General features: G+C 39.4%; 3 gene segments (V, D, J or C); all 3 read right to left on the bottom strand.

Moving 5' to 3' along the window:
• Nucleotides 1–2,989: 2,989 nt before the first annotated feature.
• On the bottom strand, nt 2,990–3,659 carry LOC123328153. The segment is given in 2 exon segments: nt 2,990–3,342; nt 3,534–3,659. Coding segments are annotated over 2 exon segments (378 nt in total).
• Nucleotides 3,660–5,998: 2,339 nt separating this feature from the next.
• LOC123328321 lies at nt 5,999–6,854 on the bottom strand. The segment is given in 2 exon segments: nt 5,999–6,366; nt 6,815–6,854. Coding segments are annotated over 2 exon segments (408 nt in total).
• A 9,507-nt stretch (nt 6,855–16,361) lies between these two features.
• On the bottom strand, nt 16,362–17,633 carry LOC123327530. The segment is given in 2 exon segments: nt 16,362–16,929; nt 17,192–17,633. Coding segments are annotated over 2 exon segments (534 nt in total).
• Nucleotides 17,634–17,885: the final 252 nt, after the last annotated feature.

Genomic DNA, 17,885 nt, shown 5'->3' with positions numbered 1-17,885 from the left:
ACTTCCCCATCCAGGGATTGAACCTGTGTCTTTTATGTTCCTTCATTGGCAGGCAGGTTCTTTACCACTAGCATCACCTGGGAAGCACCACTTTCAGTACAGTACTCAATAAATTACATGAGATTTTCAACACATTTGTATAAAATAGACTTTGTGTTAGATGAGTTCTCCCATCTGTAGGCTAATGTAAATGTTGAGCACCTTCAAGGGAGGCTGGGCTAGGTATATCAAATGTATTTTCCACCTATGATATTCTCAACTGAAAATGGTTTATTGAGACACAACTCTATTGAAAGTTGAGAAAAATCTGTAAATAAGATGTCATTGTACAAAAGATATATTACAGTTGCATTTACCCAGTGAAAGATACTTAGCTGATTTCCAGTTTTTGGTGCCCACAAATATAGCTGCCATGAATATTCAGGTACAGATTTTTGTGTGAATGTTTTTCATTCTTCAAGCATAAATACCCAGGAGTGTGCTTTGCTGAGTTGTAAGGTAAGTGAGTATTTAAACTTATGCAAAAGTCTTGGACTGTTTTCCAGAATAACTGGACCATTCACCCACCAGCAATGTATGAGTGATCCAATTTCTCTGCATCTTTGCAAGAATTTGGCATTGTAAGTATTTTTAATTTTAGCCTTTATGATAGATGTGAAGTGGTATTGCTTTGTGGTTCTGCTTTATTGACTATGCCAAAGCCTTTGACTGTGTGGATCACAATAAACTGTGGAAAATTCTGAAAGAGATGGGAATACCAGACCACCTGACCTGCCTCTTGAGAAACCTGTATGCAGGTCAGGAAGCAACAGTTAGAAATGGACATGCAACAACAGACTGGTTCCAATAGGAAAAGGAGTATGTCAAGGCTGTATAATTAACTTCTATGCAGAGTACATCATGAGAAAGGCTGGGCTGGAAGAAGCACAAGCTGGAATCAAGATTGCTGGGAGAAATATCAATAACCTCAGATATGCAGATGACACCACCCTTATGGCAGAAAGTGAAGAGGAACTAAAAAGCCTCTTGATGAAAATGAAAGAGGAGAGTGAAAAAGTTGGCTTAAAGCTCAACATTCAGAAAACGAAGATCATGGCATCCGGTCCCATCACTTCATGGGAAATAGATGGGGAAACAGTGGAAACAGTGTCAGACTTTATTTTGGGGGGCTCCAAAATCACTGCAGATTGTGACTGCAGCCATGAAATTAAAAGACGCTTACTCCTTGGAAGGAAAGTTATGACCAACCTAGATAGCATATTCAAAAGCAGAGACATTACTTTGCCAACAAAGGTCCATCTAGTCAAGGCTATGGTTTTTCCTGTGGTCATGTATGGACGTGAGAGTTGGACTGTGAAGAAAGCTGAGCACCAAAGAATTGATGCTTTTGAACTGTGGTGTTGGAGAAGACTCTTGAGAGTTCCTTGGACTGCAAGGAGATCCATCCAGTCCATTCTAAAGGAGATCAGTCCTGGGTGTTCATTGGAAGGACTGATGCTGAAGCTCAAACTCTAGTACTTTGGCTACGTCATGCAAAGAGTTGACTCACTGGAAAAGACTCTGATGCTGGGAGGGATTGGGGACAGGAGGAGAAGGGGACAACAGAGGATGAGATGGCTGGATGGCATCACTGACTTGATGGACATGAGTTCAAGTAAACTCCAGGAGTTGGTGATGGACAGGGAGGCCTGGCGCACTGCGATTCATGGGGTCGCAAAGAGTCGGACACGACTGAGCAACTGAACTGAACTGAACTACTAACAACACTGACCATCTCTCTATATACTTATTTCCTTATCACATAGCTCTTTGGTAAAGTGTCTGAATCTTTTGTCCAGGTTTCAGCTGCATTGTTTTTTTCCTCATGCTGAGTTTTGAACAGTTCATTGTATTCTAAGTACAGATTTTTTATGAAAATGTATTTTGAAAATATTTCCTGCCATTTTGTGGTTTATCTTTTTCCTTTTCTTAACTGTGTCTTTCACAGAGAAAACATTTTTAATTTTGATGAAATCTAAGTTATTTATGTTGTATGGATTGTGTTTTGGTGTCATGTCAAAAATCTTTTTGTCTTACCCTAGATCATGAAGATATTCTCTTATATGTTTCCTAAAAGATTTAATATTACATTTTATAGTTGTATGTATAGTTCATTTTGAGACTGTACACCATTTTTTGTATAAGATGTAATATTTAGGTCAATTTTCAATTATTTTCCAAGAATATACAATCATCCCAACCTCATTTGCTCATAAGACTATGTTGTTACCTCTATTGAACTGTCTTTGCATTTGTCAAAAAATAAGTTTTCCTGTGTGGATCTACTTCTACACATTTACTCAGTGACATAAACTTGTTAATGATATTCTTTCATTACATTTATAACATTATAGAGCTTGTAGAATGGTTCTCTTTTTTATTACTTATATTAATAACTTGTCTTTTTTCTTTTTTCCCTTGATAATTATACCTAGGAATATATCGATTTTATTAATCATTTTAACAAAATTAAATTTGTGTTTCATGGTTATCACTATCGTTTTATTTATATTTCACCAATTGAACATTTTATTATTGCATCTTTCATTTTGTTGGGTTTACTTTGCTTTTCTATCATTTTTTGCTGAGTCTTCCTAACAGTGTTTCAACATCTTTCTTTAGTAATATAAGTACTTAAAAAGATAAATTTCCTTTTATGTATTATTTTAGCTCCATCTCATACATATTTATATAAGTGCTCTCACAATATTTACTTTCAAAATATTTTCTAATAACCATTGTAATTGTTTCTTTAACCTAGAGGTATTTTAAAGTTAGTGCATATAATCCAAATATTTTGGAGTTTCTAGAGACATCTCTTTGCACTTGATTTTCTATATCATTTCCTTCTTGGTCAAAGAATAAATTCTGTATAATTTCAGTTTTATTAACTATATTAAGACTTGTTATGCACACACTGATGTGTGTGTGTTTGTTTGTACGTGTTTCATCTACACAGAGAAGTGTGGCTGGAGCCTCAGCTGCAGGTTTGAGTACAGGCTGCAGGTGCCTGGGGAGCACTGTGCTGCACAGCACAGAAGTAAGTGCCTGAGTCTGTGGTCTGCGAAGAGGAAATGTGCAGTGAGCTGCGGCGTTCTTTAGGGACTGTGGTGGCCGTTAATCTTCCATCCTGCTTTGTCCCTGAAGGAATGTAAAACAGCTGTATGAGGTGGCCCCCAGAGTTCTGAAGATACCAATTCACACTCTGTTGGGAAGTGGAAAAATTACACAGAAGTGTGTAGCTGGCTCCTTCCTGGAGACTGAGGGCTGGGGGACTCTGCTCCACATCCACCCCTCGCACACCTGATGAGGAAAGAGAAACAGTCACTGGTGAGGTCACTGTAACTCCTACTAAACCCTGAAAGTGCCCTCCCCATCCCCATAGATGATGAGAAGGATTAAAAGTCTGCAGGACTTGTCAGCTCCTCTCCCTCCCCCAACAATAGAGCAGCACCTCATTCCTTCAGATCCCCTGTGGGTCAGCCCCAACTCACAGCAAACCTGGGCAAACAAAAGCCCCAGCACAGTGCCTGCTAGCCTCTTCATGATGCTTCCTCTTCTTGTTGGGACATATTCACTGCAAGATACTTAACTAAACCCTGAGGGAGTGAGTGTCATAAGTGGTTCCTGCTCCTGCAGCCGATCAGCTCACCCAACAAATCCTGCTCAGGTGACACTGACAGGACGCCCCGCCCTCCCACCGCAGCCAACTCAGCATGTGCTGCCAGGGGTAGACGAGAGAAGGAAATAGAAAGAGCATGATTTTATGACTTAAGGGATACTTTCTGAGAACATTTAGGAGAAGGCAGACTCTGGTTTGGAATCTGGGTGAATTTTAGGGAAAAGAAAGCAAAAATTAACTGTATAGCCCCGTCCTCCTCTCACATGGCATGAATGCAGTAGATTCTTCCATAATGAAATGCTTTTTCCCAGAAGTGCTAGGATCCAGCTTTTGCTTCTCTTATGCTCTCACTTCTGGTTCTAAAGCGTGCTCATGAATCAGCACAGTAACAGAAGTTGCTCCTATTGGCTGGAATACTTTGCTGTATTAAACGGTATTTTTAAATTTATTTAATTAATTTATTTTTAATTGGAGGATAATTACTTTGCAATGTTGTGTTGGCTTCTGCCATAAAATGATGTGAATCAGCCAGAAGTATACTTACGTCCCCTCCCTTTGAACCTTCTCCCTATTCCTCTAGGTTGTCACAGAGCACATGTTGAGCTCCCTGCATCATACAGCAACTTCCCACTAGCTATCTCTTTTGCATATGGTAATGTATATGTTTCAATGCTATTCTCAATTCATCCGACTCTCTCCTACCCCTATCTCTATGTTTGTCCTGCAAATAGGGTCCAGCAACAGATGAATGGATAAAGAAGTTGTGGTACCTATATACATGCGGTACCTATATACATGTGGTACCTATATACAATGGAATATTACTCAGCCATAAAAAAACACATTTGAGACAGTTCTAGTGAGGTGGATGAAACTAGAGCCTGTTAAACAAAGTGAAGTAAGTCAGAAACAGAAAAACAAATATCGCATATTAATGCATATATATGGATTCTGTAAAAATGGTACTGATTACTTTAAAAGTTATATCTATTTATTTTAGATTAGGGCTGCATAAAGAGCAATATTAGTTATCTTAACCACTAGCTGTACATTGAAAATTGAATTGTAATAGTTTTATTTTTATTAAAGCATCTATAATTTTTAAATAAATTATTTTAAATAAAATTTCTATTGTAAATACATTTTTTAAACTGTTGATTACTAGTTTTGTAGTCTGCTTGTTAATTTTAGTAAGCTATTTTAGAGAAAAAGTATTTTTGAAACCATATGAAGATAATTTTAGTTTGTGCTCTTATCTCAGACTCTGTAAATAATATCAATTCTCTGTCAGTAGATTTGGGGGTAAAAGGGATGGAAGATGAGGGCCTGTATATTTTCACTGCAGTGAAAGTGAAGTGATCTACAGGCACTAACATTCAGATGGACAGTTCAAGGATGCTTCAATTGTAGCAACACGTAAGCCTAGTTGCTCCAAGGCATGTGGGATCTTAGTTCTCCAACCAGGAGTTGAATCTGTGTCCCCTGCATTGGCAGGCGGATTCTTTACCAATGAGCCACCAGGGGAAGCCCCACATGCTGTTTGCATGCCTGCATGCTAAGTTGCTTCAGTCATGTCCAACTCTTTGCAACTCTAGGGTCTGTAGTCCGTCAGGCTCTTGTGTCCATGGGATGCCCCAGGCAAAAATATTGGAGTGGGTTGCTGTGTCCTCCTCCAGGGGATCTTCCCAAACCTGGGATCGAACCCTTGTCTCTCTCCTGCAGCTTCTGCAGCAGGCAGATTCTTTACTGCTGAGCCAAAGGGGAAGTCCCATGTGTTGCTTAAGGAATATCAAAAATGATGAAAACTCTTTATAAAAGCAGGGTTTCCAGACTTGCCTAGAAAGTGAAGAATTATTATTCACTTAATTTTTGTTTCTTTCAAAAAATTTCATGGGAAATATGAATGTTATAGACTAGCAACAATAACATTTCAGATTTTTCTCAGAGAAAGAGTAGTTTGTTTCTGATAAGTGGAACAACTATAACACATCAGAGTCCAGACTTGACCCTGGATCCAAATAAAAGAAGCCTTTGGTACAAGGAGAATTATTTGTATGTTTCCCAATTCTTATGTTGGGACTAGCACACTGAAACCAACATTTTATTGACATGAGGAGGAGCCATAACAAATTATTAACACCTCTTTACTTTACTGTTATGCTAAAATTATGATTCTGACATTCCTCAAAATTCTTCTCAGCTACCTCAATAAACTAGGTGCTTATTCCTTGTCCTTTTCTTCTTTTCTTTATCCATCTTCTTCCCTTCTCCTTCCCTTTATTTTCCTCATCTCTTACTGCTCTCTGACTCTCCTTCTAGATGACTCTAGATTTGCTCTCATGACTGCTCCCCGACTGTGTCCCCCCATCTTCCCACCAGACATACTGCACAGGTGCAGCCCCATCTGTCCCAGTATGCCTCTCTCAGGACGCAGTAGTACACAGCGGCGTCTCTCAGGGTGACCTGGGGCAGGACCAAGGTGCTGGACTTTCTGTCTGAAGCTATGGTCAGAGAGGCCATGCTGCTGTTCACTGTGCCTCTTAAGCCATGAATGACATACTGTGGACTCTGATTGGGATTTTGCCGATACCAATGGATATAGTCATTTCCACCAATGGTAGAGTGGTTACAAGGCAGGTTTACATCCTCTCCTTCAGCACAATCCATGGAGTTGGGCTGGGTGGCCTTAGCATCAACCACAGTCCCTAAAGGGTCAAGAAAATAAAATTAGCCCCTGACCAAAAATCAGTGTAATTCTGTGGATCAAGCCTATAACATTCCCATAACTGTCTGAACCTACCCCCTATTCCAGTGTTTTTATCTATGTCTTGCAAAATATCATTGGTGTTTATTATATTGAGACCAGAGACACATGGCAAGAATCTGAGACTCTATTCTATAGCCTTTATCTCATGGGCCCTTTGCTCAGTAAACCCAGGGATTTCTTACAAACTGGTTACTGCTAAGTGCTCTTCTGGGACCATGGCTATGATTTAACCTATCATGTAGAAGTTTGTGCTCCCTAGCAAATGCATAGATCAGTTCTCAATTCTATTGTTATAATGCTAAATAGAGCACAGGGAGAGTAGAGAACAAATAACACTTCATGGCCCTTTGACCTCAAGTCATCCCTTATAGACATAGAACACTTACCCAAGGTCAGAAACACGGTTACTACAGTCACCAGCCTCATACTTCAAGGACAAACCAGGACCATGGGCTCAGAGCTCAGACTTGTGTCTGCTCCTAGGCTTGTTTTACAAAACAGAAAGAACTACAACTGGTAGAGACTTAGAACCAGAGCAGGTATCAGTGTGTTGTTGCCAGGATCTGTTAGCCAATGATCAAGCAGTTCCTTGTCTAGCTCTTCCTCCCCTGTTTTAGTCATGTCCTCCAAAGAAGGAGAGACATCCCCAACTCACATGGTGTCTGCTGCCATCCTCTGTGAAGTTTAAAGTCTGGCTCTGTAAAAGGAACAATGACTTTTACAATGACTTTTACCAATCACAATGATGTATCTATCCAGAGCCATTGTTCTATCATTTGGTTCCTTAAAGAAATTGGTGTTCTATGAAGCTTATGGAAAACATTAATTAATACCAGAAAACTGTACTGAGCTCTGTGTTGTAAGGAGATGAAAATTCCCATCCACATTCCAGAAAATGTATGTGAAACTCCAGAGCAGGCAGTGATGTCCTCTGGAGGACAGAAAATATTAACAACTTTGAGAAGAAAGCTATACAACCTGGAGTTCTGAGCTGCTGTAAAGGTCCTTGGAATCACATGTCTACCACCATCTAGGTAAACATTTCTCAATGCATCTGTTCTTGATATAGTAACTGATGACTCAGATGGTGTTCACCTCATTCTTCTTGAAGAGTGATCTTTAATCCTCATGTTCTCTATGCCCTTGCTTGTAGGTGCTGTGCACCAAGGATGCTGAAGCAGAGAGAAAAGACAGGAAGGAATGCAAACAAAGTTGGGGTGGAGTGTAGGGTGGATGTAAGTGGTATAAAAAGTCAGAGGAAGGGATAAAAGCATAAGTAAAAGGGAAGGGAAAAGATAATCAGAGGAGGGAAACAGAGAAAGTAGTGTTCAGGAAGGTACATGGAAAGGGCTCAGGCTGTTGGGCTAAGATACCCAGAATCCTTGACCACAGACACTTAACCAGGAATTAAAAGTACAAGTTGTCAAAAGAGAATAACATCTTCCCAATGTTGGGATGTTGGGACCACAGTAAAGTCTCTGTCAGGGAAGATCACTCATTCCAACTCCACTGACCACAGAGGGTGGTTCCATCTGAATCCTTCCTTCATCACCTAGCTACTCTTATCAACTCAAAAACAGTTCAGTTCTCCATTCTAGTCTCTGCAAATGGCAAGATAGGTGGTCTATAAACCCAACAACCATCTCCTCCCTCAAAACTGTACTACATGTAATATATCGTGTGTCACCTGTTATGTAAAGGAACAGTATGGGTGGTGGGAAAGTTATGCTCAAACATGGATAGCAGATATTTTTTGTATGCAATATAGGCAATATACTAAAACACTGAAAGGTGTGTTGGAATAAATACCTTTTCAAATAAAAGCATGCACAGCTGTAGCTTTTAAATGTAGAGACAGCCTGCTCAGAAATATCTAAATTGATGGTGGGGAAACATCGGAACCTGACATCGCAAAATGCACTGAATTAGAGATGCAGCCTTTAGAGGTAATGGCTTCTGTTGGGACTGTGGATGGAATCTACCAGAACATTTTGATCTTATTCTTCCTTACTTTTGGATTTCTATTTCCTTTTTTGTTTGTTTCTTTTTTTTTTTTTCTGGAACTATTTCAGAAATAAAAGTGACTTTGTAGTTCAGCATAAAAGTATTCTAACCACAGGGTAACTCGTTCTTTTTAACAGGAAATGAATATTTAAACATTCAAAAGAGAGAGAGAGAGAATGGAAGTATGTAATTTTTCCTTTTTCTTTGGCACATCAGTGGAAAACACTTTTCCCTTTCCTTCTCCCAGAAAGGACAGCTGTTTTCAGTTGAAGCAGCCCCCTCCAGTGACTGAGTAATTGAACTGTGGAACTAAACCCAGGCCAAAAGTCCACAAGTATGGCTCAGTGGTAAATAGTCTGCCTGACAATGGAGAAGATGCAGGAGATGCAGGTTTAGCCTCTGAGTTGGGAAGATCCCCTGGAGGAGGAAATGGCAATGCACTCCAGTATTCTTGCCTGAAGAATGCCATGGACAGAGGAGCCTGGGAGTCTACAACAGTTCATGGGGTCTCCAAAAGTTGGACATGACTGAGCACTATAGTACTACTATATAATCTCTTAAATGGGGGATTCCCAGATGGCTTAGCAGTAAGAATCTGCCTGCCAGTGTAGGAGATGCAGGAGACATGGGTTCGATCCCTGGACCAGGAAGATACCCTGTAGAAGGAAATGACAACCCACTCCAGTATCCTTATGGACTGTAGACCACCAGGCTCCTCTGCCCATGGGATTTCCCAAACTCAAACACTTCTGAGCATGCAACCTTTTGGAAAGCTCAAATTTGAAGGTAAAAGAAGTAACATAATTGTTCATTAACAGAGGAGTGTATAAAGAAGATGTGGTGTATATCTACAATGAAATATTGCCCAGCCATTAAAAAGAATGAAATAATGCCATCTGTAGCAATATGGATGGACCTACAGAGTTTCATACTGAGTGAAGTAAGTTAGACAGAGAAGGAGAAATATCATTTGGCATCCCTTATATGTGAGATCTAAAAAGAAATTATACAAATGAACTTACTTACAAAACAGAAGGAGACTCACAGACTTAGAAAACAAACTTATGGTTGTCATAAGGAGAAAAGGATAGTTAGGGAATTTGGGATGGTCATGTATACACTGCTATATTTCAAATGGATAACCAACAAGGACCTATTGTATAGTACATGGAACTCTGCTCAACATTACTTGGATGGGAGGGGAACTGGGGGAGAATGGATACATGCACATGTATGCCTGAGCCCCTCACTGTTTACCTGAAACTATCACAACATTGTTAATCGGCTCTACCTCAGTACAAAACCAAAAGTTCAAAATAAAAAAAAAAATCTCAGTTGTAAAACCTTTGTACTCACCTGTGTTTGCTTAGCCATAAATTATTTTTGAGTGTTTTATTTCAGTAAAACCCCTATTATGATTCTCCATTGTTGACATCTCTTTCATTTTTCCATTTGTCTTTAACCTTCCCATATTTAAAGGTTACTTCAAAAGTCCACATAATTCAAGCATTTATAAGAGAGGTTGTTACAGTTTGGAAACTCAAGAATGTTTCCTGAGTGAATAGTTGAATCTTTATTCATAAATTTAGTGAAAGAAAGAAATTGTGCTGAGCCACTATTCTGAAAACAATCTTCCAATTTTATGGAAAGTGTGTTAAAAAGACTCTAACAGGATAATAAAGGGTTATAATTATGGGCAAGTTCAACAATAGGGAAAAAACATTCAAAATCTAAGATGGAGGAAAATGATATTTAAGACATGGGAGTAAACATCATGGTAATCATGCTTCATTCATTTAACAAATATTCATAAGTATTCACCGGGAGCCTGTTCTGTGGCAAATCACACACACACACACACACACACACACACACACGTAAGCCAACAAGCACTACTAATGAAAATATAAGAACAAATAAAAATGAATTATTTAAAGTAAGTATGAATGTATTAATTTAGCATCTGCCTGGAATGCAGGAGACCTGGGTTTGACCCCTGGGTCGAGAAGATTCCCCTGGAGAAGGAAAATGGCAACCCACTCCAGTACTCTTGCCTGGAGAATCCCATGGAGGGAGGAGCAGACCAAAGCAATTACTAGCAAACTTCTTTTTGTTGGGTTCTTTGCCTTTGTTTTTAGAAGATGGTAAAAACCTCTACCAAGCGTCCTTTTAAATAATACTGAAAAACAAAAAATACTCTGTATGACTATGAGGAATCTAAAAATTTTTTCTTGCCTATTGGCTCTTTTCAGAGTTCTTAATTTTATAGGATTATATCTCTAAGACCATATGAGGTGAAGTTATCTTCCTTTGCTTGATGAAAACCAAAATAATGCCCATAATTTACTTTCAGAAAATCCAGATGACTTGACAAAAGGCTAATACCTCTGCATGATGAATACTTTCAACAGTCCAGAAATGGAAGAGAAATTCCTGAATCTAATAAAGATTATCAACGAAAATATAAAAAATCAATATTAGTCTCTAAAGGATCACAAACAAGACAGGTAGACTATCACTGCTTCTATTCCCTGTCTTCCTGAAGGGCCTGGCATCAAACCAGGAAAGGCAATAAGATGTATTAAGTCTGAAAAGGGAGAAATAAACCATTTTTATTCATAGGTGCATGTAGAAGATGCAAAGGAGTCTATAAGCAAACTATAGAGCTAGAACTAATAGGGGAATTAATACAGTCACTGCTGCTGCTGCTGCTGCTAAGTCGCTTCAGTCATGTCCGACTCTGCGCGACCCCATAGACAGCAGCCCACCAGGCTCCCCCATCCCTGGGATTCTCCAGGCAAGAACACTGGAATGGGTTGCCATTTCCTTCTCCAATGCATGAAACTGAAAAGTGACAGTAAAGTCCCTTCAGTCGTGTCTGACTCTTCACTACCCCATGGACTGCAGCCCACCAGGCTCCTCCATCCATGGGATTTTCCAGCAAGAGTACTGGAGTGGGTTGCCATTGCCTTCTCTGATACAGTCACTAAACACAAATATAAATTTTATTTCTAGATACTAGTGAAATAATTAGAAAATGAAATTTAAATTTCATTTATTAAATACAGGGGAATTAATTTAACACAAGGTATACAGTCCTCTACCAAAAAAAAAAAAATTGTCAGGATCTACATAAATGGGAATAACATAAGACTTCATATATCAAGATGTAAATTGTCCCAAATGAATCCATAAATTCATCACAAGCCCAGTCTAACTACTAGCAATGTTTTTTGGTAGATGTTGAGAAGCTAATTCTATAAGTTTGGTGGAAATTCAAAGACCTAAAATAAACCTTGAAAAAGAAGAAAGTTTGAATTGCATTTCCAGATATCAAAATGTATATGAAGCCCCAGTAATTAGGACAGAAAGTTCTGTTGGAAAGAGGATAAAATAAAGATGAGTAAGCAGGATCAAATCCAAAAATAGGTCCATATGTATACATCATCAATTGATTTTCTCCAAAACTGTCTGTGCAATTCTATGGGGAAAAAGATGGTCTTTCTGGGATAACAGCTAGTGTCCGTTGGTTAGTCGTGTCTGATTCTTTGTGATGCTATGAACTGTCACTAGTTAGCCTCCTCTGTCCATGTGATTCTCCAGGCAAGAATACTGGAGTGGGTTGCCATGCACTTCTCCAAGGGATCTTCCTGACCCAGGGATTGAACCCAGATCTCCCACATTGCAGGCAGACTCTTTACTGTTTCAGCCACCTGGGAAGCCCCCACTTGTGCTGCTACCACACAAACACTAGAATGTGCTCTCCATGATATCTTATTGTGGTTTTAATTTCATTTCTGGCAACTGGCTATTTGCATCTTTTGAAAGTACCTTGACTCTTTCCTCATAACATAAAAAAATTAACTCTAGATGGATACAAGATCTAAATGTGATCAATGAAACTATAAAACTTCTTAAAAATACAGGAGAATTTCTTTATAAGTTTGACAGCTTAGATTCCTTCAAAAGCACACATACAAACCCAATCAGAAAAGGAAAAATATTAAATTTCACCCTTTCAAAATTAAATATATCTGTCCCCCAAACACACCACCTAGAGAATGAAAACAAAAGTTATAGACTGGGTTAAAATATTTGTGCAATGTATATCTGATAAGGGCTTCCCAGGTGGCTCAGTGGGTAAAGAATCTGCCTGAAATGCAGGAGATATAGAAGACGTGGGTTCAATCCCGGGCTTGGGAAGATCACCTGGAGGAGGGCATAACAACCCACTCCAGTATTCCTGCCTGGAGAATCCCCATGGACACAGAAGCCTGGCAGGTTACAGTCCATAGGGTGGCAAAGAGTAGGATATGACTGAAGTGGACTGAGCGCGTATGCATGCACTTATCTGATAAACAACTTGAATACAGAATAACAAACATGCCTATACATTTTAAATGGTAAAAATAAATAATCTACAACCTAAAAATACATAAGCAAATGATGCAAAGTGATACTTCTCAAAAGAAATCATCCAAATGGCCAATAAGCTTAGGAAAATGTGTTCAACACCATTCAGTTCAGCTCAGTCGCTCAGTCGTGTCCGACTCTTTGCAACCCCATGAATTGCAGCACACCAGGCCTCCCTGTCCATCACCAAATCCCAGAGTTCACTCAAACTCATGTCCATCAAGTTGGTGATCCCATCCAGCCATCTCATCCTCTGTAGTCCCCTTCTCCTCCTGCCCCCAATCCCTCCCAGCATCAGGGTCTTTTCCAATGAGTCAACTCTTTGCATGAGGTGGCCAAAATATTGGAGTTTCAGCTTTAGCATCAGGCCTTCCAATGAACACCCAGGACTGATCTCCTTTAGGATGGACTGGTTGGATCTCCTTGCATTCCAAGGGACTCTCAAGAATCTTCTCCAACACCACAGTTCAAAAGCATCAATTCTTCTGCATTCAGCTTTCTTCACAGTCCAACTATCACATCCATACATGACTACTGGAAAAACCATAGCCTTGACTAGACAGACCTTTGTTGGCACAGTAATGTCTCTGCTTTTTAATATGCTGTCTAGGTTGGTCATAACTTTCCTTCCAAGGAGTAAGCGTCTTCTAATTTCATGGCTGCAGTCACAATCTACAGTGATTTTGGAGCCCCCAAAAATAAAGTCTGACACTGTTTCCACTGTTTCCCCATCTATTTCCCGTGAAGTGATGGGACTGGATGCCATGATCTTCGTTTTCTGAATGTTGAGCTTTAAGCCAACTTTTTCACTCTCCTCTTTCACTTTCATCAAGAGGCTTTTTAGTTCCTCTTCACTTTCTGCCATAAGGGTGGTGTCATCTGCATATCTGAGGTTACTGATATTTCTACCGGCAATCTTGATTCCAGCTTGTGTTTCTTGCATTTCTCATGATGTACTCTGCATATAAGTTAAATAAACAGGGTGACAATATACAGCCTTGACATACTCCTTTTCCCATTTGGAACCAGTCTGTTGTTCCATGTCCAGTTCTAACAGTTGCTTCCTGACCTGCATATAGGTTTCTCAAGAGGCAGGTGAGGTGGTCTGGTATTCCCATCTCTTTCAGAATTTTCCACAGTTTATTGTGATCCACACAGTCAAAGGCTTTGGCATAGTCAATAAAGCAGAAATAGATGTTTTTCTGGAACTCTCTTGCTTTTTCGATGATCCAGCGGATGTCAACACCATTACTCATCAACAAATGTAAATTAAATCCACCTTGTGCTCCTTCTCTCCTCCCTGAGTCACTCAGTTTTGTCCAACTCTTTGCAAACCCATGGACTGTAGTTTGTCAGACTCCTCTGTTCATGGAGTTCTCCAGGTAAGAATACTGGAGTGGGTTGTCTTTCCCTTCTCCAGAAGATCTTCCAGACCCAGGATCTAACTCAAGTCTCCCACACTCCAGGCAGAACCATCTTAGCCACCTGGGAAGCCCCCACCTTGTGCTGCTACCACACACACACTAGACTGTGCTCTTAGTGATATCTTATTGTGGTTTTAATTGTATTTCTCCAATGATTTATGATGTTGAATATATTTTTATATGCTTATTTGCTATCTGTATACTTCTGTAATGAAATAGCTCTTTGCCCATGGTCTAAGTGAAATGTTTGCCTTATTCAAATACTGTTTAGCTTTGAGAGTTATTTATATATTCTAGATATTACTTCCTTGTGGAATATATGGTTTCCAAATAATAGTTTTTCACAGTTGGTAGCTTGTCTTTTCATGCTCTTACAGTTGTTTTGCAGGGCAAAAGATATTAATTTTGAAGTCTAGTTTGTCATTTTTAAAAAATTTTATAGACTGTTGTTTTGTTGTCAAGTCCAAAGGCTCTTGACCCATACACATATCAAACTTTTGTCCTGTATTTTTTCCTAAATTTTTTTTATAATTTAACATTTTACATTTGAGTCTGTAATCCATTTTAAAGAATGTATGTATGAAGTGTGAGACCTGAATCAAGGTTAATTTTTCCTGCCAGTGGATTTCAACTTTCTCCAACACTATCTGTTGAAAGGGTTATCCTTCTATCGAATTTATTAGGCACTTTGCCAGAAAAGGTCAGTTGGGTATATTTGTGTGGATCTATTTATGGGTTCTCTGTTCGTTTCCACCGAACTGTGTGTTTATCCCTGCACCAGTACCAAATAATCTCTATGACTCTAGCCTGAAATCAGATTGACCGATTGTTCTGACTTCTTATTTCTTCAAGATTTTAAAAATTATTCCAGTATCTCTCCCTGTACATATAAATTTTAGAATAATCTTGCCTGTATTTGTTTTTTTAAATCCTGATGGATTTTAACAGGAGTTTTATAACATGTGTATATAAATTTGGAGAGACTTGTCATGTTTACTGCTTTGAAACTTCCAGTTTGCAAAGTCATGATGTCTCTTCATCTGTCTTCTTTAATTTCTTTCATCAGCATTTTGTAGTTTTCAGCTTAAAATTCCTGTACATGTTTTCTGTACAGAAAAGACCACTCAGGGTCTTTTTTCAAGTCATTATAAATGGTATTATACTTTTAATTTTGAGGTCCACATGTCCATCGCTAATATGTAGAAATAAAATTGATTACATACATTTATCTTATTTCCTATGGTGTTGCTGAACTCAATAGGTCTGAGAGTTTTGGGGGGTATGTTCTTCGAGATTTTCTATGTAGATAATCATGTTGCCTGGCATTTTCACTTCTTTTCTGGTCCAAGACTGTCTTTACATCGGCTTTCTTTATTGCACTGGCTCTGGCCTTTAGCTCTGTGCTGAAGGAGAGGGATGAGTGGATGTGCTTGCCTTGTTCCCAGTCTTAGGGAAACATATAAGGAAACATAAGTCTTTTGTTAGTAAGCATACTGCTAGCTATGGAGGAACTTCCCCACTCTGCCTGTGTTTCTCAAAGTCTTCACCATAGTTGACTGTTGAATTTTGGCAAAAGTTTATTCTACATAGATCAATGTGATGTAATTTTTCTTCTTTTATCCTGTTAATATGGTGAATTTCATCAACTGATTTTCAATTTGAAGTAATGTGCATCCTTGAAAAAAATCCATTTGTGCTTGCTATATTACTCTTTTAATATAGATCAATTTTACTTGCTAATATTTTTAAGAAATTTTATGTCTGTATTCACAAAATATGTTTCTCTGCAGTTATGATCTTTGTCTGATTTTAATTTCAGGGTAACACTAGCTTCATAAAATGAGTGATGAATTCTTTTCTCCTTTTTTTTTTTTTCTGGAAGAAATAGTGTATAATTCATACTGCTGCTGCTGCTAAGTCGCTTCAGTCGTGTCCGACTCTGTGCAACCCCATAGACAGCAGCCCACCAGGCTCCCCTGTCCCTGGGATTCTCCAGGCAAGAACACTGGAGTGGGTTGCCATTTCCTTCTCCAATGCATGAAAGTGAAGTCATTCAGTCATGTCCGACTCTTAGCGACCTCATGGACTACAGCCTACTAGGCTCCTCCGTCCATGGGATTTTCCAGGCAAGAGTACTGGAGTGGGTTGCCATTGCCTTCTCTATAATTCATGCTAATACTTCAAAAGATTGGTAGAATTATCTAGTAATGCTGTCTGAGTCCAGGGATTTTTTTTTTTAATTAAAAATTCAATTTCTTCATAGATATATCGTGACTTCAGCTTTCTTTGGCCCCGCCCTGAGGAGAAATGAAGAGGAGTGACCCCTGGAGACCACAGTGAGGTTTGGGGACAGACAGCAGATGCTTCCAGAGCACTGTGCCCCGCACAGAAGTAGATTCCTACATCTGAGAGCTGGGCAGCCGTGAGGTGTAGGGAGCCCTGCTTTCTGGTCTCTCCAAGCCGACCTGTCAGTCTCTGCTCCGTCTTCACTTCTCCACCCTTAGCTAATATCATCAAGAGGACAGGACTCCCCCCAGGGCTCTGCTTATACCACTGTAAGCTGCTTAAAGTGCTTGAGGAATTGCAGTACGTGGTGAAGTTCTCTCCTTCTTGTAGAGGCAAGAATTGAGGAATTTGACTTATCTGTTGTCCGTTCACTTCTGTTGAGAAAACAGTGAGAAGTATTAGAGAAAGTCGAATCAGATGTCTATTCTCGCAGCTCCAACGGTTTCTCTCATTCTTGTGTATTTTTATCCTTTCCATGCCTCCCTGCCCAACTCCCTCCATCTTTCCACTTTCTAGTTTCTGAGTTTTTCTCAACATCCTGCTCTCTATCAGAAAATCTCATTCCTATAGCTTCCTGCAGATAATATTTCACCATGTAGAATTCCCTGGAAGCAATCAGGGAAACCCCAAACTCACGTGGTATTTGCATCCATAAGATCAACACTGGTGCCAGGAGCAGCATTTCCCTCTTCTCCCTCGTCAGGAAGAGTTGCTGAATCTGCCTGATCCTAAAGGGTTTCCCTTGTACAAGCTTTTCCAGCCCCACACATGTTTCTGTGGTCTACACTGCCTTTTGGAAAGAAAAAAGAAAGGAGTGACTGCCATTTGAGACAGCCAATCAGACTTTCCCCTATTTTACTCACACATCTTAAAAAGCAGGGCGTGTTTGCGGATGCTGTCCCCCTGTGGCTGGATCTAAAATTGCTGACTTTATAACCAATTCTTCACAGAATGCTTTCTAGTTTAAGTGGTATATATGTTTGTCAAAGCTTGAAAAGAAAGAGTTTACTCAAGCTGATGTTGTTTGGGGAGGAACAATTTGCCTTTTAAAATGGGATTTTTTAAATTTAAAACTAGGGCATCAGGGGAAACAATGGAAACAGTGAGAGACTTTATTTTAGGGGGCTCCAAAATCACTGCAGATGGTGATTGTAGCCATGAAATTAAAAGACCTTTGCTCCTTGGAAGCAAAGCTATGACCAAGCTAGACAGCATATTAAAAAGCAGAGACATTACTTTGCCAACAAAGGTTTGTCTAGTCACAGCTATGGTTTTTCCAGAAGTCATGTATGGATGTGAGAGTTGAACTATAAAGAAAGCTGAGTGCCAA

The sequence above is a fragment of the Bubalus bubalis genome, chromosome 11 (assembly GCF_019923935.1).
Source record: "Bubalus bubalis isolate 160015118507 breed Murrah chromosome 11, NDDB_SH_1, whole genome shotgun sequence".
Lineage (NCBI taxonomy): Eukaryota > Metazoa > Chordata > Mammalia > Artiodactyla > Bovidae > Bubalus > Bubalus bubalis.
The sequence above is the reverse complement of the archived record's forward strand: the minus strand, read 5'-3'. Positions and strand labels throughout refer to the sequence as shown.